At 42.0% G+C, this 20,219-nt stretch overlaps 4 protein-coding genes and 1 long non-coding RNA gene across 7 annotated transcripts in view; 1 reads left to right on the top strand and 4 right to left on the bottom strand.

Moving 5' to 3' along the window:
• tardbpb (TAR DNA binding protein b) overlaps window positions 1-4,241 on the top strand; it is a 5,238-nt gene extending 997 nt beyond the window's left edge. The window contains exons 2-6 of the mRNA XM_030090950.1: window positions 1,016-1,206; window positions 1,300-1,440; window positions 1,536-1,706; window positions 1,789-2,860; window positions 3,531-4,241. Coding sequence (XP_029946810.1) covers window positions 1,016-1,206; window positions 1,300-1,440; window positions 1,536-1,706; window positions 1,789-2,280 — 995 coding nt within the window. The 3' untranslated portion in view covers window positions 2,281-2,860; window positions 3,531-4,241. The remainder of the gene's footprint in view (window positions 1-1,015; window positions 1,207-1,299; window positions 1,441-1,535; window positions 1,707-1,788; window positions 2,861-3,530) is intronic.
• The window catches only part of LOC115388073 (uncharacterized), a 13,838-nt gene extending 7,838 nt beyond the window's left edge, over window positions 1-6,000 (bottom strand). Inside the window, exons 1-2 of the long non-coding RNA XR_003931449.1 lie at window positions 5,987-6,000; window positions 220-224 (exon numbers count right to left, since the gene is read on the bottom strand). This is a non-coding gene — a long non-coding RNA (uncharacterized LOC115388073). The remainder of the gene's footprint in view (window positions 1-219; window positions 225-5,986) is intronic.
• Window positions 3,915-5,768, bottom strand: cenps (centromere protein S). The gene is made up of 5 exons (XM_030091002.1): window positions 5,631-5,768; window positions 5,400-5,523; window positions 4,513-4,546; window positions 4,366-4,432; window positions 3,915-4,211 (listed from the first exon to the last, which is right to left on the bottom strand). Exons 1-5 carry the CDS (start codon window positions 5,658-5,660, stop codon window positions 4,101-4,103), a joined length of 366 nt encoding a protein of 121 aa, XP_029946862.1. The 5' UTR covers window positions 5,661-5,768; the 3' UTR covers window positions 3,915-4,100.
• Window positions 6,001-6,638: 638 nt separating the features above from the next.
• Window positions 6,639-8,575, bottom strand: rbp7b (retinol binding protein 7b, cellular). Its single transcript, XM_030090990.1, has 4 exons — window positions 8,419-8,575; window positions 7,846-8,024; window positions 7,575-7,676; window positions 6,639-7,443 (listed from the first exon to the last, which is right to left on the bottom strand). Exons 1-4 carry the CDS (start codon window positions 8,489-8,491, stop codon window positions 7,390-7,392), a joined length of 408 nt encoding a protein of 135 aa, XP_029946850.1. The 5' UTR covers window positions 8,492-8,575; the 3' UTR covers window positions 6,639-7,389.
• Window positions 8,576-11,464: 2,889 nt separating this feature from the next.
• Window positions 11,465-20,219, bottom strand: h6pd (hexose-6-phosphate dehydrogenase (glucose 1-dehydrogenase)). Of its 3 annotated transcripts, XM_030090927.1 has the most exons (6): window positions 20,174-20,209; window positions 17,646-17,700; window positions 14,902-15,567; window positions 14,700-14,817; window positions 14,348-14,617; window positions 11,465-13,323 (listed from the first exon to the last, which is right to left on the bottom strand). In XM_030090927.1, exons 3-6 carry the CDS (start codon window positions 15,541-15,543, stop codon window positions 11,978-11,980), a joined length of 2,376 nt encoding a protein of 791 aa, XP_029946787.1. In that variant the 5' UTR covers window positions 15,544-15,567; window positions 17,646-17,700; window positions 20,174-20,209; the 3' UTR covers window positions 11,465-11,977. The 3 variants fall into 3 exon arrangements, with proteins under 3 accessions (XP_029946787.1, XP_029946788.1, XP_029946789.1); XM_030090928.1 differs by lacking the exon at window positions 17,646-17,700 and having other exon boundaries at window positions 20,174-20,219; XM_030090929.1 differs by lacking the exons at window positions 17,646-17,700; window positions 20,174-20,209 and adding an exon at window positions 16,273-16,662.

Genomic DNA, 20,219 nt, shown 5'->3' on the forward strand with positions numbered 1-20,219 from the left:
TTTATTGTCTATTAAACCTGTTTGAATGCAACTGTTTCTCTTGTGAGTTATAATCCATACTTTAAATTCTTTCTTTGTATACTAAATATTGAGCTGTTTGGTTTTCATCAAAGTGAAGCCTGCGCTTTAGTGGGAAAATGAAGCTTTCATAATTTCAATAAATTGTTCTGGAAATGTATTAATTCCTGAGGTAAACTCTTTGCAGCAGGGATGTCAAACTCATCCTGGAGGACGTCAGCTCTGCATGTTTTCCATCTCTCAGGCTTACTGCTGAACTTGATGAACTTTCATGAGATTCAGGCGCCCTCCAGGATCTGAGTTTGACACCCCTGCTTTACAGCACTGCTTATAATATTAAATAAGATGGAATAGAAGTTACTTAATGAATATTGATATGTACAAGGTTCCACTAATATAAGCATAAAGAGAATGAAATGCAGATAAAACTACAACAAACCCTATTTACAAAGAATACTCATGCACCCTCATGGCCATAAGAAGCATTTTCTTCAGCACTTAGTACTGGAAAGTAATACAAAGTTTATGACAACATTAAACTTATACCAGACTTGTAAAACAATCAAGCTGCACTATAGAGAATTACATTGTTCAAGATTAAGATAAGTTTCCCCTAATTTTTTTTTACATGGTAAAAACTAAAGTTACATAAAGCCTTGTCTTATAAATGTTGAATCCACTCCCAAAATGAGTGAAACAATCCAAAATTAGATTTTTATTTCTAAAATCATCTTTCCAAACATGCTGTCACTGTGTAATAGATGGAACAGAATACTGATTTCATTCCTTGTGAGAAAACTTAACTTCTGTCTTATTTCAGGTTGCATGTTTTTGTTTAAAGTGAATGTATTTGGACCCTGAAAATTGTACTGCCTTCTTTACAAATAACCTGGCTTCTTTTCAAAATTTGTTTTCATTGAACACAAAGAGATGTCTGTTTTGGTCAATGTCACGTTTGGCATCCTGTGCTAAAGTCTGTCTTTGTAAATGTCAACAGTTGATCTCTCTGTTGGCCATGCTCCAGACAACAAAAGAAAGATGGATGAAATTGATGCATCTTCTGCTGTAAAGATGAAGAGAGGGGATATGAAGACATCAGACCTAATTGTACTGGGTCTTCCCTGGAAAACATCAGAGCAGGACCTCAAAGACTACTTTGGCACCTTTGGGGAAGTCATCATGGTTCAGGTGTTGCACCAGGAACATCCCAACCGAACAAATATCCACAAGATTTAAGTTTCTCGGCAGCTGATCCTCATTTGTGCTTTGTCGCTCACTCAGGTAAAACGAGACGCCAAGACGGGTAACTCTAAAGGATTCGGGTTTGTGAGGTTCACGGAGTACGAGTCTCAAGAGAAGGTCATCTCCCAGCGCCATATGATTGATGGCAGATGGTGCGACTGCAAACTCCCTAACTCAAAGGTGAATATGGTAATGTCCATGCGGATAGGCCTCGGCCGCTGTGTAAACCCATCTCTGAATCTAGTAAATCTCATTTTTCTCCTGCCCGTTCACAGCAAGGCCCAGATGAGCCGCTGAGGAGTCGGAAAGTGTTTGTAGGTCGCTGCACGGAGGACATGACCACAGATGACCTCCGACAGTTCTTCATGCAGTATGGAGAAGTCACAGACGTCTTCATTCCCAAACCCTTCCGTGCTTTTGCCTTCGTCACGTTTGCAGATGATCAGGTATCAATTGGAATGCAGAGAAAACATGTTAGTGAAACCGGTGCCGGCGTAGCCCAAACTTCTGTTTGTTTTCCTGCCACAGGTTGCCCAGTCTCTTTGTGGAGAAGACCTTATTATTAAAGGAGTCAGCGTTCACATCTCAAACGCAGAGCCCAAACACGGCAATAGGCAGTTTGACCGTACCACACGGTTCGGGAACGGCTTTGGGGCTCAGGCGTTTGGCAGCAGCCGTAGCGGGTTAGGAAGCAGCAGTAACAGTAGTCTGGCTAATTTTGGCTCTTTCAGCCTGAACCCCGCCATGATGGCCGCCGCTCAGGCTGCCCTGCAGAGTAGTTGGGGGATGATGGGCATGCTGGCGAGCCAGCAGCAGACGTCCACCTCGGGGGGCAGCTCCACCGGGACGACCTCCAGCAGGGACCAGAGTCAGTCTTTCAGTACAGGCAACAGCAACTACGGCGCCACGTCGGGTCTGGGCTGGGGCACAGGGTCAAACTCCACGACCAGCGGTGGGGGCTTTGGGGGCTCAGGGTTTGGGTCCAGCATGGAGTCAAAGTCATCTGGGTGGGGTATGTAAGTTAAAGTGTTTGTATGGTAAGTATTGTGAGAAAGATGAGTCTTTTCAAAATTTATTTCTGGTGTTAATGTGTACCTGAAAACTTAACACTTTAGTGCAAGATGTTTTGTACATTTGGAGAAAAAAAAATGCTAAAGATTTAATTTAGGAAGTGTTGAAGTGAATTGTTTACCAGGATGTCTGACTAAAGTGCTATTTTTGATGTCTCATTTGTTTGTATCCATTTCAACTGGATTCTCTAATGCATGTATTGTGAAATGTGATAACCATTTTTGAAAATGCATGAATGTCTGTGGTTCACACTTATCTGGCTTTGCCATCACCTTCTGAAAGGCAATCATGCATTGGGAAGAATCTGGTTGAAACCTAAATGTTTTAAGTGCAACTTTATTTGCAGTCAAGTTCTGTGGAAAAAGCCTTCATTGAAATTTCTTCTGCAGTTGACCTCTCTTCCATTTTCCTGTGAGGAAGTTCCTCTTTGGCAGCATTCTTGGGGTGAACTCGGTATCATTCTCCCTCTTCCCACCTGTAAATGCTTTGCCATCAAAGAACGGCTTCACTCCGCATGTTCTAAAAGACGGTGGGTGTTTTCACTTTTATCCACATTTAAATGGAAAGAACTGCGCAACTGACATTTTAAGAACTGATGAGTGCGATTGAGGATGGCTTGTGACGAAGAGTGAAGAGATGAGTGAGCGAACGGAGACGCGCGTGAAACGGACTGGTTGTGCGATGTGGGAGCCCAATTCTGACTGCTTTCTGAGTGTGTGAGTGGAAGCTGCACCAGCTCCCTAACAAGGACATTCTCTAATTAGTACTTCAAGATTTTTTTTTCCACATCTTTCCAGGTTTCCCCCTCCCCCCCCCCTTCCTTCCTTCCTTCCTCTTTAAGTATGTCTAAGTGCAGAATTATCAAAATGTAGTGGAATGTTGTGATGACTCTTTGTATTGCTTATAATCTCTGATTTGAATGCTGTATGGTGTGTGCTTTCATGTTAATGATCTGATTTGTAAGTGTGTACTTGATGTGGGTGACACCTGCTGAAGACTCTGGGGGACGTGAGTGATGGTGTGCGAACGTGGAGTGGTGTGTCCAATGTTTCCCAGTAGCTTTCGTTGTTTGTGAGGTGGTTTTAAAAACATGTCAAATGAAGGGACTTCTCTAATAAAGCTCATTTGAATATATGCTTAGTTTGATACTAGAGTCCATTTGTCAAAACAAAAGCATCTAATTCGATTCACATATTTAGGGACCTTGGGCTCTGCTGGTCGAGGTCTCCGTTTGAACCCTGACTGAAGTCTGTTCTGAAGGACGAAGATGGAAGTTTCCAACACTTTCAGTGTGTGGCCTTCTCAGACATGACATGGGGTAGTACCTGTCTTTTTGCTGCTTCTGATGGCTTGTTGATTAAATCGTCTTCTTTGATTATTCACAGCTACTTCTAACTTGGCGGGTCTTTAATCAATGCTGAAAGATTATCTGAGCACTGTGGGATTTCCTGACTTTTTCCCCCTTTCCTCAAGTATAAGATCATATGTCAAAATAACTTCTGCTTAAATTTGTAGCCCAAATACAAGATAATGAAAACATGTTTTGGCAGTGCTTTACAAAGCCACTGTTCTTCACTTTAAACACACAAGACACTTTATTTTGACAGTAGTTTGAAGGTGTTTGCTCAGAAAAATCAGCATACAGAACTTTAATGTAACGATGCCATGCTGTAGTCTTCTAGAATTTAAGATTCAGAATGACACAGTTTGAGTTGATGTTAGAAAGCCGGGTGAAGGTAAGACACTCGAGGCTCGCCTGTGTCCTCCTGTCATTCTCTGCTCTCCTCAGTGTCTCTGCTCTTCCTCTTCCCAGTGCTCTTCTTTTTTAAGTCCCTCTGCTCCTGGGTTATCTCTTCACTTTTCTTTTGTATGTGGTTGAACTGGAACAAATAAAAGCAAATTAAACTTTGCAGTTGCTGTCTTCTGTAAAACATGGATCACACACGTAGATTCTTACAATAAACTCACCCCCAGTGAGTTTCACTGTAGAGTTTGTTTTTTAACTTGGTGATTTATGATTGATTGAAAACTCACCAGTGCCGTGCTACGACGGGCTAAAAGTTTAACATCCTCAGTAGACACCGTAGATCTTTTACCATGCCTGAAATCAAAATTTTAAGATGAGTGTAAATAGCTTTTATGTCTTTCTTCATAAACATGCAGAGTTAATTTACCAGTCACCTTGAAAAGGCCTCCAGGTCGTTGGCAAATATATCTGGAAAGAGATGAACAGAGTTAAGATCAAGCATAATAGTATGAAGCACATATTGCAACTTATGTTAATGGGCAGTTTCTCATGGCTTTTTCTGTAGACAGATTTTGTAAAATCTAAGCTAATAAACACTTTAGTCTTCAGGTTTACTGTTGCAGAAAGAAAACTTCTCATTCTGTTACTTTGTAGTTCTGAGTGAAATGCTCACTGTTCAGACTTCAACAACAAAATATCACTCCTTTCATCTTAAGCAAGCCTGATACAAGAACATTTCACCTGTCTTTAAATAAGAGACGAATCTGATGCATCAAAGCTCACTTATGGATTAATCAAAGAGAATAAAAGTAACTTTGTTAATGAGCTGCAGGTCTAGATGTTTATTTGATGTGAGATGTTTGACCTGAAGACTGTTTTCATTTTGTACATTTTGGCTGGTCAAAAAATAAAATGTATTAAAACAGAAGCTTTGTGTATTTGCCTAGTGTTCTTTTTTCTTTCTTTTTCATATGAGACTGTTTCTAAGCTTATTTCTGAAGTTTCAGCAGCTGATAAAAAAATCTACTGGTGATGTTTATATTAATTTAGTTGAATACTTCCATGACTAGAATTATGGATACATGTAATCTTTAGAGAAATCCAAAGTGAGATCTAATTAGAGATATACATTAGATGGTCACAGAAAGCTTAAGATTAGTTCCTTTCATAACATTTGCTTTTAGACTAGAGGAAAGAAAACATTCAGTTTCTTCTATACTACTTTATCAAACTTGTCCAGAAAGTTGAAGCAGACTGAAGGTAACTCTGTAGTCGCTGCACAGGTGGCCAGAAGTGAATCCTAAACATTAGAAAGACTCACCACACTGTCTGAAGGTGGTTTCCGCTATGGCTGCGATCACATGTCGACTGAAGACCTTCTCATGTTCATTTCCCATCTTCTGACACAGACGACCCACCGTGTAGTGCAGAGCTGCCTTTAACCTCTGAAATCACACACATCAGATGACACATCCAGACGGACCTTACTTTATACTTTATTCCAGGGATGCTGCTGTAACTTCACACGGCTTTAGTCAAAATAAACTGTTACCTGACGCGTTTCGTCTTTATCATCAGACATTTTACCAAACAACAAAAGCTCAACAAAGTGAGGCGAACACGTCTTATCAGCTGATGTCCTGCAGGTGAAACGTGTCAGGCTTAAAGTAAACAACAGTCCGACTAAACAGAAAAGAAACTTCGCGGCAAAAGTCTTCTTGCACTTCCGGTTTGTCATTCGCCTCGCGCTGCACTGCTGCCACCTGCCGGCTGGATGGTGCGTTCATGCTGCTGGGAAAACAAAGTTTCACCCAGTTCTAAATCCCTTGAAAACTGAGTCTGCACTGAAACTTTGTAAAGTGTTGAAGAATTTTATGCATAAGTCATATTCTAATCCACGGTAAGGACATATTATTGTTATTTTACAACGATTTTCTTAATTTTTACATTATTTCTTTTTTTCCTTTTGCTATTAGGCATTAGAGTTTGTAATTTTCAATCTGTTTTGATATGTTCGGTCTGTGTAGATGACATGCTTAAGGTGTTTAACAAAGTTGTATCTATGTTTGTTTGTTCATAAAGTTTCATTTAAAAATTTGCCCCAATTCAGAAATGAGACAACAGAAATAATGCCCACATTTAAAAAAAAGAAAAAGAAGAAAGTTAATGTTTGTTAGGTGATTATCTATGCTGTCCACTTCTGCACTTCACAATGATTTCATCCTAACTATTTTTTTTATAATACTTATGGTAGCATTACTGTGACAAAGAAACCCCTGCTTTGTGTACATAGTTTCCAGAGATAGATTTAGCACATGAATGAGAGCAGTGGCCAAAGATTAGAGGAAATAACTTTCTTTTAAAAAGAGGAAACTTCAAGCAGCTCCAGACTCGGATGGCAGATGGTAGCTTCCTTCCTCGGGTCAGGGAGTAGTAAAAAAGAAAATGACAGACAGACAAGAGCACATTCATGCACACACTGCAGACCTGACATGTTAAACACACATCATGAAGTTACATTCAGAGGCCATACAGTGGACAGAGACAACAGACAACAGAAGAGAGATACTTTTATTTATTGATATGCAATTGGTGACACAGAATTGAATCGGGAATGAAAAGAGAAGAGAAGCTCAGTGTGTTAAAGAAAGTAATATAGACTGTTGTCAGTCCTCCAACCATGTTTATGCTGTTTCACATACTGTGACCCTCTTTGTGAAAGGTCTTGTTTAGACACACTTACTTGCTCTGAGTTTTCCTTTTTCCTTAATTCATTTTTATTTGAGAAAAAACAAACATTGTTTGCTGCATTTGTTTGTTGTTTTTTTTACCTTTATACTGTTAAAGTAAGCTTAAGTCAACCATTTTCTCAATTTTAATTTCAGCTTTGAAGTAATGAAAAAAGTTCAATCACCTTTCTACTGTTTCCTTCCAACAGCTATATGACTGCAGCACCACCAAGTGGTCTTAAGTAGGAACTACAATTTCCAGAAGCTGCCACGTGAAGAGAAACGTCATGTTGAATAAACTGTGTCATTTTGAGCCAGAGTGATTTATCAGTGCTGATAAAGTCTTGTTTTCTCATCACTGTTCATCCTGTTGCACTCATCAAAGCAAGGATCAATATCTGCTTCTTAGATGTGTAAATGTCAAAAAAACAAAGAATTGGAATTGGGGGGAATAAAACTTATTAAATTCAAGAAATAATCAAATCATATTCTATTTATTAGGAATCAGTGCATCAATAATTCAGTTTACTCATTTGATTGAAGTCTTGAACATGAGAAGTTTTCCTTTATCTGAAGTCATGATTACTGAGCCCTTTTGTAAACTTGCTTGCAGACTTGGTCCTCGCAAGTGAGTTCCTGAGGAGAAAAAAAAAACAAACTTTCATGAAACATAAAATGCTTCATCATCATCTGAAATTGTTGTAGCTCATCTCTGAATAGCGGGTGACCTTTGAGGGCCCGGGAGGGTGAGCTGTGTGCAGCCATACCAGATGAAGCTCGTCTCCCTCGACCCAGTGAGTCCAGCCTCGGTTCTTCTTCTCTCCTCTCTGAACACACACCAGCCTATCATCGATCCAGTTCACCACACTCTGGTTAAACAGAAACAAAACAGACTTTCTTTTGAATGACCCACAATGACATGGCACAACGCATTTGCAGCTCTGATCTTTGATGTGTTGTTATATTCTGTTACATTAACAGGCTCAGTTTTAACTGAGACTCTGTCATATTCACTATTTACTTAGTAAAAGTTATTACCTGGCAGGTCCGGTTGTCCAATCCTTTCGTCACATCTTTGAATTCTTCTCCAATTTTGAATGAACACTCATAATTTCTGAAGGTTGAGAACGTCTGGATTGTGAAAGCGTCGCCTTCTTGCTTAATCACCTTCTGCGGCTTCAGCTTGGAGGCAATCTTACGTGTTGCAAAATCAATGCCTGCATGTCAAAATAGGAGGAACATGAGCCAACACCTTCACCACACTGACTATTTTATGTATGTCTGATCAGAGAAGATAATTCTCCTTTGCTGGGTCTAAACTTTACACAGCAACACTGTCCTTCAGATTATACCTGAATTATAATCTGAAGGACAGTGCTACTGCTTTGATTGCATTGCTCTTCTCTGAATACTCAACTTCAGTTCAGTTTCATTGACATACAGCACAAGAAAGACAAATAATAGCTTTAACATCAATTATCCCAAGAAAGAAAAGTCACAATCACTCAGTATAAATCCCTTCACTGTAAAACAAACCAAAAAAACCTAAAAAAAAAAAAAAAAAAAATCATTCCCCACAAATGATTTGCTGAAGTAATCAAAGACACTCACCAAGTGCGACCATGTATCCCTCAAAGTTGTCATTGCTGACTAAGTTCCAGGTCCCTCCGAGGCTGACAGACATGTTGGTTTGACTCGCCGAGCTGGATGAGAATCAGGACGGAGCCGATTTGTAAAGATGTCTTATTGTGTGTCAATGTGGGGCAGAGGTGATTTCACGTTTACCACTCTTAAAGGAACGAGCCTGGGGGGTGGAACAGATGGGTTTTTAAATAATATGAGGAAATTACTGTGCTCCTAATCTAAGCTTCATAGGATGTGATTGTTTTTTTTAAAAAATAAAGATGGCAAATGTCCACACATTATTCACTTAATAGAAGCAAAGGTTACTGCTGTGGCTGGTGGGCTGGAAGCTGAGTTATTCACGTAAGAGCTGAAAGATGCAGGCTCTGCAAATAACTAGGAAAGTATTAAAATGAAATTAATGAATTCTCCTTCACCTTCACCCTGGTATTTCGTTGCTGTTGTTGTACATCCAGGAAGACAACATGCAGCCAAACGGTGTCTGAGTGTGGGCAGAGTGTAATCCTATCCTCCCTCCGGTTGACGCTCAGCAGAAGCTCAACCATCAGGAACAGCGGGATCGAACACAGTGGAGCAGCCATGTTTCTTTACGCACTCATTTTAACGGCTTATCACAGCAGCAGATGGATCCCAAAAAACCAGAGGTTAAAATTGTAAGTACTGTTATGGGTGGAGGTATGTTTTAAATATTTGCACGTATTTTACACTCATATTGATATTTCATCTTGCTCAACAGTCAGATAGTGAATGCGGTGTTCACAGCGGCCGTTCTGGGTCCACAGTTCTACGTCATGGGAAGGTAACTGAGCATCAGTCCGAACAGACGATGTGTGAGAGTGGACGTGTTTAACAATCTGCTCTGATTAAAGGCCAAAATCCTCCAGATACTGCAGGCAGCCCCTCCTGAGCAATCTGTCAGCCTCCGTCGCCTTGTCCTTCGTGGCTGCTGGTGGGTTGAATCAGATCAGACGAGCTCAAAAGACGATGCAGCAGCAGCTGGATTGAAGTATTAACACGGACAACACCTTGTGGCAAAGGGTTTTCTGTAGTTTTCACGCTGGTGGATCCGGTTCCTCGGGGCTTCTGGGCCGCCTGCCACGTGTTTGGCCTGCTGTCATGCGGACATGGACTGTGCACAACCATCCTGACTCTCACAGCAGCTGCATGCGTAAGGAAAAACAAACCGTACAAGAGTAAATAAACCATTCCAGATAAATGAATTCTGCATGTTTTCAGGCCAAAACCACCCCGGAGCTGTACTACATGTCTGTCGCTCTGACCGTTTCTTCTATTTTCAGCACAGGTGAAGAACGCTTCCTTCTAACACATACTGAAGCATTTATTCATGAAATCTCACTTTCAAATGAGTTCCACCTGCTTGTGTCTGTTCAGGATTTCTCATGGTGAGAGGCGGCCTCTGGCTGACCAAACGGTGGCCGGCGTCGGAGCCCGGCAGGAACAATGAGTGATGAAACGGCCCAGCTGCCCTCGCCGACATGCGATCCCGCTCGTATAAAAAATTCATGAGGTCTTCATGCCACCAGCGGTCGGTAACCTTAAACCGCGAGGAGGAAGAGAACGGGCAGGTGACTTAATCCAGCTCACCATTTTAACGCTCACTTCAGAAAAACAGATGTCTCGTCCGTTTGAACTGCTGGACTTTTATTACATCGAGGGCAAACTGCTACATGTGTTTCATGGATCTGTGAAAGTGAAAGCTTTCAAACAGCAGAGTTCACACACTGATACAGATGTGAAGGCTGCACACCGCGCAGTGATATCTCCATTCAACAGACTCCAGCAGGAAAACCGAAAACACACTTCCTGAATTATATTTCCAGTTGCATGAATTAAAAACACACACACACACACACACACACACACACAGTCAGAACAGATGTGATTACCATTACCTCAATGCAATCAGCAGCATTTAAAGTGTGGCATGATGTGGCAGTGGGAGTAAATGCTGTTCCTAATTTGTCCACTGGGGGTGAAATAGTGTTTCAGTCAAATTAGAAGACAGGATGCAACAACTGCTGGTTTAAAAGTGGCTAAAAGTTACAAAACCCCTGCTTTAAATAAAAAAAAAAAAAAAAAAAAAGTAACTGGAAAATTACTATTGAATGAAAAACAAATGTAAAAAAGTCTAATCAGTGCAACTATGAAACCAGTTTCAACAGTTTGTTTTAATCAAAACTAAGACCGCCAGACATAAATATAAACCTCTGCTGTCGTTACCGCATAATGATCTGTAAATCGGCTAGAAAGAAAACCCACATTGTTTTTCATATAGAAAGAATAATAAGACTTCAAAATGCATGTAAAGGAATGACATCTGAGTGAAACAGAAATATGCGTGACGTTGGTGTGGAGAGCAAACCACTTAAAGAACATCCAGTTTTCAGTGTTTTCATGTCACATTTATATTTATTGATGCCAATCAACCAATAACAAGGAACAAGGCCGAAACTTATTGCTTTTATTTAAAGAGGGTCTCCATTGAGTAAACTATATGTATGTTTTACACGTCACAGATATGAATGAATCCCGTAGGAGTTTGTTTGGATGCAGTTCATCATTTCCCCAAAGGTCAGGATGTTTACTGGTTGGCAATATATTTCTTTTTTCATTTATAAAGAAGACAAAGCTTTCATTGAACCTTTTGGTCGTAGCATGATGGGGACAGTCAACCATCACTGTGTTTACATGGACTTTGGTATCATGGAATGGCTGCAGAGGAATTAGTTTACCTGACAAACAAAATCGTTTCTATAACACCGTTACTGAAACCCCCAGTTCAGGCTTGACACTCCGATATAGCTGCCTTCGTTTCTGGAGCACTTGGGTGAGTAGTGAGTGGCAGCTGTCTAAATTGATCATATAAACACACACACACACACACACACACACACACACACACCAGGATACTCATTGTCCATGTAAACACTAAATAGAAGAGAAAAAAAAACAATCAAGGAAAGCTGATTCACCTGAGATCTTTTTATTTCACACATACAAACACATTATGTGTGCAATAACAGTATTAATGTTTGTGGTCACTTGGGTTGACATTCAGCACCAGATATCATCATATGCACTTTATCACCAGTTCTGCAGATATTGTCTCTTTCATTCATTTTCTACATATCTCACACTCCATTTGGCTTATTTATATACTTTCACACACTCCAAAAATATTATAAAGCAGGAAAAAAAACCCAGCGTGGTCGGTAGCAGTCCTGTAGGAAAACCAAGTTTAGAAAGTTTTTCTTTATGTACATTTCCCAAACCACATCAATCCATCAAAAAAAAAAAAAAAAGTACAAGAGAACAGTGTTTCAGTCTTTTTGAGTAATGATGTGACAACAATCAAATGTCGGGTAAAAAATAAATCTGAATTTCTGCAGCAGTAATGTTCAGTTCACATGGTTTGTGAAAAACTGGTGGTCCTGAATGAGTTGGTCCATAAAGCAGCAGACTCACCGAAATAGCATGATTTAGCATGATTAGAAATACGTGCTCTCTATCCTATCAGTGCGTCGTAGTCTATGTACCAGATGAGAGTGCCGTGAGTGGGCTTCACCCCGGTGACGGGCCACTTTTCTGGGTCGTCCTTCACTCGGCTCAGCTGAGTGATGAGCTCGTGTTTCCCTTTGCCCATCACCATGAGGGCCACCCTGTGGGCTTGGTTAATGGCGTTAAAAGTCAGGCTCATTCGCTGGTGAGGCTTGATGGGGCTCTCGGTGAGGGCCACCATGCTCTGTCTCAGCTCCTTCACCTTGCTTCCGGGGAACAGCGAGGCCGTGTGGCCGTCGTAGCCCACGCCCAACAGCACGAAGTGGAAGCTGGAGCCGTTGGTCAGTTTGCCGAGCTCCTTCTCATAGAGGAGCGCGCCCCCGTCCTCCTCCACGCACAGACGCTGGTTGAGCTGCACTGGCATGGGGTGGATGTTGTAGTACGGGATCCTCACGTGCTGCAGGAGGTGGTCGTGCAAGCTGTGGAAGTTCGACTCTGCTTCGGTGAGCGGGACGCAGCGCTCGTCCACCATCCACACGTGGGTGTCTCTCCAGGGGAAGGAGAAGTGGTGCAGAACCAGGCGGTGGAACAGGGCGATGGGGGTCGACCCGCCAGAGAGCGCCAGGTGGAAAACCCCCTCCTTCCGCACGGCCGCCTCCGCCGCCTCCTGCAGGTCTGCGGCGAGCCGCTCCACCAGCTCCTCGGCCCAGGCGGACACCATTTCGGCGCTACGGAATTTACCCTGCATCACCTGGAAGCCGTCGGTGGAGGAGCGGCCCACCTGGTCGGGGCTGATTATCACCACCTTGCTGTTGAAGCTGATCTCGTTGCCTTTCAGCTGGACATCAAGCATGCCTCCGTTGTCAGCCCCGCCGGGGTAGACGCGAGGAAAAGAGCCTTTTAGGCTACTGAGCAGCGGCGTCCATAAGCTCCAGGAAGCTAACAGGTTCTCAGTGCTGATGAAATTATTTTTACAGCCAGCAAATATGTGAGAGATGAGTTCTGCATAAGCTTCTCTTTGCACTTTTGGAGTCTGCACATAGTAGTCTGAGAGAGGCAAACCTAAAACGCTGACATTCGCGTGCTCCGTCACCTCCTTCCAGCCAGCGTCCGTCTGAACCGGCTTGAATAAATTCTTACTGACCAGGATTGCGGGATACTGGAGGCTGCCGTGGCCGAAGTGGAAAACGATCTGTTTGGGTTTGCAGTGAACGCTGTCCTGACTCTGAAGGCAAAAGATGTCGTTCTTGAACAGTATGCGTGCGTATCCCACCCGCTCGTCTAACATCTTCCCTGAGGTCAAAAGGATCGGGACGCCCTCGTAGCGAGCGTCAGCGACGTGCGCCAGCACCGCTGAAACACAGAAACAGCGTCACGCGTTAACAGCAACACAACCAAAAGGTCATGGCGGCTCAGATTTCATGATCTTGATGTTTAAAGCAGATTGTTTTCTGCACGCTGGTGTGAGTAGTTTCATTATAAAAACACACAACAGCACCCACTAGTGGCCGAACAAGAAAACTACATTGCTCTCAGTATTTCTGCCATTTCTGCGAAAACAGAGCTAATTTTCAAAAAGTTGCCATTTAAATGCTAAACTTTTCTAAAATAAAAACTTCTCCCTTGAAACATTGTCATTTAAACAGGGCTTTAACAGTAAAAACACTGGACCACAGTGTGGTCCATCAACTTCCCTTATTAGCAAATAAATAAAATAATTAAACATTAAGACAAAATAGCAAAATAACAAACAACAAAAAAATACAAATACAAATGTCAATAGTAAAATATGAGATCAGATAAAAACAGCGGTAAGGAAATGTACATAAAAAAAATCATGTCTATGTGAAGCAAATAAATTGATAGTAAAGACTTCAACCAATAAATATCTACATATCTACATAAATATCTACATATGATTTACTTTTTGTAAATCACCACAAAAACTGCTGGACATTTTTCAATCGCATGACAATACTGTATCATTTTTACTAATGCTTTATCTTTATGACGGTGTTTAGGAATGATACAAGGAACACAAACTATTAAATACACTGGATAAAGAAAATAAACACTTTATAGAGATAATATATCGAAAAATCTATATAGAAAAATCTTTTACTAGGTTTTCCGTACAAAATAAAAGCTCATGCTGGCCACCGCACGTGAATCAGTGCTGAAAGCTTTATATGAGCTGATCAGGATTTCAAAAGCGAGACACGTCCAGTTAGAAATGGTTAGAGGAGAATTTCCATCTGTATTCAACGTATTACTCACTGTTTTATCTTTGATTACAAAGTGAAGTTAGTTTCATTACTTGAATTTTTTTTTTTTTTTTTTTTAAATGAGACGGAAGAGGCCGGATGTTGACACTGACCTGCAAACGTTGGCGTGAGGCTGACGTGGTCTTGAGTCTTATTCAGCTCCTTCTGCACCTCGGCTTTGTAGGCCTGGTACTGTCCGATCACCGCCTGGTTCTTCCCTAAAGGCAGCAGCGAGCTGAAGATCTCCAGCTTGTTCTGCTGAACCTCCTGGATGCTGCTGACGTTGACGGGCGGCGTCATGGTCAGCAGCATCAGGACCTCCGTCAGGTGGTTCTGCAGGACGTCTCTGATCACGCCGTACTGGTCATAGAAGGGAATCCGACCTGTGAGATGACAGAGAGAGGAGGTGAACACGTTCCAACATCTCCAGGAGTTTCATTACAAACTGACGGGGCTTCCAGTCACCTTTAACATCCAGGGTTTCTTTCAGCACAATTTCTATTCTCTCAATGTGGTGCTTGTTCCAGATCGGATCCAGAGAGTCCTTGTTCTCTTTTCTGAATGGAAGTATCCTCGAAACCACCTTTTTGCCCAAAACACAGAAAACAGAGCATGAAAATAAAACATCTCAGCGGCAGAGGTCACAGCGAAATGAGCCTTTCCTCACCTGCTTCCCCAGATAGTGGTCAATTCTGTACATTTCCTCATCCTTCAGAGCGGTCCCGAGCTGTGCTGCCAGTGCCTGAGCACTCGGGAGGTCGTGTCCGAAAGGCTTCTCCAGCACCACCCGCAGCCACGCCCCGCCGGCCGGCCTGCAGCTACTGTTGATCTTTTCGGCAATGTCTGCGTAGGCGAAGGCCGGGACGGACAGGTAGAAAAGCCGTCCCGCCTCCGTCATGCCCTCCTCCTGAAGCTGCTGCTCAACGTGCTTGGCCAGGCCCTGGTAGTCCTCCAACGTTTTCAGCTGCCGGTACTGCGAGAGCCGCAGGAACTGCTCCTTCAGCACGGCACAGCGCTCCTGGGACAAGTCCTTCGGGCAAGACACCGCCTTCAGGATCTCAAAAAAGACCGGCTTGGCGCTGTCAGCGGGTGACAGTCCACCGCCGTAGAAAGAGAAGGTGTTTGCACTGCTGGCCTGGCTGGCGTACAGCTGGAAGAAGCCCTGCCACAGGTATTTCTTTGCCAGGTCGCCCGTGCCTCCCAGGATGACCACTGAGACATGGCCGGGTCTCTGCGCCTCCTGCCGCTCCTCAGCCGTTCCTCCCAGGGCACACAGCGTGACCAGGAGCACCAACACAGTCACAAGCATCCTCCGGTCCTAACGGTCCAAACCCTGAGGCCACCGCAAGCACAAGAGACGAGACAGAGAGTCAGACGGACAAACAGACGAAGCCATACGACGGTCAAATTTACCATTAAATGCAACATCCTAATTAAATAATAAACTCTCTGGCCAGCAAAATCTTATCTTCATAGCTTTTTTAAAAGTCATAACAGTTTGAATTCAGGTTTAGAAAAGTAGAAATATTCTTTTACTACTCCACAATAATACTAAAAAACAAACAAACAAACAAACTCCAGGCTCTTTTCAGCTGCACATGCAGGCTTTCGGAAAAAAAAGCCGTTAACATTTCAGAAACCATACAATTAAAGTTTCAAACAGTATTTGGCAAATTGTTCAGATGAAAAGTTGACTAGAAGCTCTAATAGCGTAGATAAAACCTGCTAATGGGTTTTTTTTTATCTAACAGATACTCAACTGACGTAACAATACATGCATCATCTCTTTAAAAGAAAAACTTTTGTTAAAAAAAAAACTAAACAAAGCTCAGAAAATACATTGACCGAAAGATTTGTGACCCCTTTTATCAATTCAAATATACATGATAATTTAACAATTTAACATCGAAATGATGCCCGTTATTGCAACACCCGAGAAAAAGCCAAAATACTCAATTTAGAAAAGACAACTGCTCCGATGCAAATTATAGATACCGTTAAAAAGATCTGAAAAAAAAAAAAAAAAAAGATGAATTACTTGGCAAAGTCTCAGTCTCCAGCTCTTTAAGGTGCCGTGAGAGCCGCTGGTGTGGTCATGAGCGCGGCGAACACTGAGCGCTGCTGGATCCGGAGCTTAGACTTTGGACTTTGCTCGGGGGCGTCGAGCTTCCACTACAAGAGTCGTGCTTGTTCTGGGAAAAAGCCTCCAATTTACCGATGATTTTGCAAGGACCTAAATTTACTTTTTGAGAAATGCTGGAAAAACTGATGTTGAAAAATCAATAGTGTTTCAATCTATTCAGAATCTATCTATTCAGCTGGTTTTCCATTTGCATTGGATTGCACAGCATCACCGGAGACTGGTCCAAGGACCTTCACAGTTTGTGAAAGAAGTGATTACAAATGTTCAATCACTTAAAGGTCAGAGAAACACTTCCTTAGCAAAACTGACTTGGCATCATTTGTTTTTTTTTTCTGGAATCTGGGTCACAAAACAAAAAACAACCACATATTTTGAAACGTCAGCATGACAAAAATCAAAGCCATTAATTCAATGATCTAAAATCCAATCACTGTGATCTTTGAGGATGCGGTTATACAGGGTATATTACTTTGTCTGGTTTTATCCTTTTAACTTACTTATGTCTTGATTATGATGGAAGGGACAGGATCAGACGACTCATTCAATTCATTCAATTTTTAAATTTTGTTAGGAAATAAACACCAATTCACAATGTCGAATATCTAATGGAATCCTTGCAGGCAAAAATAATTTCTCCACCGACATTTCTATTACAAAAACTGTATTGATGACGAGTGTTGGCAGACATGCAGCTGCACACAGCTGGAAATCCGGGTCCGGCCCTCAGTGTTTTACAGCAGATTAATTATAGAGAACCTTTCATTAATCGCATTTCTCCAGAAGTTTGGACATGGCGAACAGAACGCCCACAGATTGAAACTTGCTTCACGGCTGAGTGCAACATCTGGAATCCCGGCAGCTCGTCGTCATGTTTACACAGTGGCAATGCAAACAGCAAAGGCCGGCGCTGACAAATTTCATCCCTGATCCACTTTGTCAAGAGGCCAGACCTGTTATTACAGAGCTGGTAAAGATAATAAAGATGGACAACATCCTTAACCTGAAACAGCTGGAAGACTCTGTAACCTGGCTGCGAAATGAAAAGTTACTTGTTCTTTTTGTTTGAATTAGATAATTAATCTTTTTTTACAAGCTGATTCCAGCATAGTTATCTTCCGTCTCACTTCACTGAGGCTCCAAATCAACGTACCTATTATTATATATTCCACAATGAGTAAAATAAGGAATCATCGCTCCAGTCCTCACTACTGACCTTCAACTGATCTATGACCACAAAGATACAAGAAAACCTGCAGAAACCCACTTACATTCCACTGAACTTGCCTTGAAGAGTTTCTCAGCATCAGACGGCGACTCCAGCTTCTGGGAAAGACCGCACTGATCAGACTCCATGCCCACATGCACAGCGAAGACTTATATACATTCTAATGTTTGAGCAGTTCTGCTCACGACTAGAAAAACATTCTGTTGACTAGCATTTGCATTTTGAGGGCAGATTTGAAACAGTTAATGAGCGTTCCGTCAGCCTGCCCACGATGTTAAAGGTTCTCGCTCATGACTGCATAAAACTGAAGATTCTTTTCAAAGATCCAGGACTGTGACGAAAAGCCATGTCATCAGCGTGCAAAATAGGTTATTTTCATTCAACGTTAAACAGTTTGTATCATCTGTTGATAATATTTACAGTGATCATGACGATGAACTGAATCTGGTGTCAGCGTCCTCAAGTTGAAGTTTGACAGTTAAAAATGTGTTAAACTGAATTCAGCTTCATGAAGAGCTCACAGAAAACTGCAGGAAGTTCTTCAACAAGCCATGCAAGAGATTTTAAGCTGGGATTAATTTAAAAAAAGGACCATCATCAGGTTACTGATCAGCAGTTATGAGCACTGATAAGACTTTGATGTCCTCATCTCTGAGGTTCATGAGTTACACAGCAAACAGTGAAGAAGATCACCGGCTTCCATGTGTGACAGGATGAGGATTAATGCTGCCAAACCTCGACTTTGAACCTCTCTGTCGGCCCCAAACTTTCAAATCCACTGCTATAAACTATCTTTAAATAAAACTTATCTTCATATTCAAGCAGTCTGCATTTTATGTGTTTTTTAAGGGCCCGGTTACGCAAAATTTGAAGTGGAAACAGAAACTTTGGTTGCGTTTTGGGTGTCCGTTTACACGACAATGGTGCTCGCAGCCACTGCAAACCCGACTGTTGGAGAAACGCTTTGTCTCTGTCTCCATGGAAATGGGGGAAGAAGGACACTTTAAGGAAATGTCCCCCACTTCCACCTGGCATTAAAATGTGTCTCGGGTGATGGAGCACATTTGGCTGTTTGGGCTGAATTTTCTACCACCCATCGCTATCTGGTTTTTGAACACAGTGTTTATGTTAACACTCACAATATTAGCTGAAATTGGAGAATGATGAAGTGCCCCACCTAAGAAATTTACCACCAGCCGCCACAGCATTTGACATATTTTCCAGCTACGTCACTGGCCCGGAGCGTTTTCAAGACGTATATTGATTACACTACCAAACACATGCGATCACATGCGTGAATTAAGACCACCTTGGGAGGTGCTTTGAGTGAATATGCATTGGTGCCTGTTCCCACTTGTCTTCAGGGCTTGTCATTTGTGGTCAGATCACCTGAGGTGCATTTTGATGCCAAGTGGAAACAGGGCCAGAGACGCTACTACTGTATATGTGTGCCACAGCTTTGGTAAGTACTCCTTCTGTCCATCTGTGAGTGAATGGACATTGTTGACATTAACAATGGCAGCCTCCAGAGTGACATGACTCCCAGTCCATATCCTCCGCAAATTTAGTTGTTTTAGAGTTGAGATTCATCTGTAACAGCAATCCAACTTGATGGTGTCTCCAAAAGAATGAATGTGTTAATGTTTATAGTGTATTTTCTCCAGTGGGTATTGTTGTTTTCAGTGTTTCTGCCATTTATGTTTTCAAAACATTTTGTAAAAACAAACCTTTTCTGAAGTGAAAATACAAAAACTGTGTTTTTTCACTTGAAACGTTCTTTAAAAAGGGCCTAAGTCTACAGGTGAAGTATTATTAATTTCAATGATGACGGGTAGTTCATGTCCTTATCTTGTGATAGCTAGATTACTTCATTCAACCATTGCTCTTCACAGTTATTTTATGTTTTGTTCTGCTTTTATGTTACAGTATCATTTCTTTGTAAGCAACAAGCTTCTTTGCTTGTCATGAAAAAAATTATCATTTCAATGTTTAACAAATATGACCCAGTGTTTATATCTGTTGAGCACAGGTGTTGCGAACAATAATGTAACCCTTACAAATGCATTACAAACCCTCTTTCTGCTCTATTATCGACAGACAGCAAAATTAACGCCTTACTCTTGATCCCATGAGACTTTTTCGCTAATAAATACTTGAAAGGCGATTAAAAAAAAAAAAAACAGACCACAACACGTGGACATATTTAACACATGAACCCGAACGTTTACATTAGTCGCGTTGTGGGTTGTTATGACTGACTCACAAACTGGTGTTGTAAAACTATCGCGAATTTTACACACACACACACACACACACACACACACACACACACACACACACACACACACACACACACACACACACACCGCGGCGACACGTCCATCCCCTCGAGCCACCTGCTTTCTGTCAAACTTCTCCGACATTGTCCAGAAAAGCGTCTACGGGCCTCACGTGACGTGACGTCACCGCAGACCCAGACTCCGGGTGACCGGAGAACATTTATGAAACCCCAGAACGGAACAGCGCGAGCGGAAAAACACGCTTTAAAGGAAAAACAGTGTGGAGACCAACCTGAGCCTCCCCCCGTGCTGGCTCCACGCAGACAACACGCGCTTCC

Source organism: Salarias fasciatus, chromosome 5 (genome assembly GCF_902148845.1).
Source record: "Salarias fasciatus chromosome 5, fSalaFa1.1, whole genome shotgun sequence".
NCBI lineage: Eukaryota > Metazoa > Chordata > Actinopteri > Blenniiformes > Blenniidae > Salarias > Salarias fasciatus.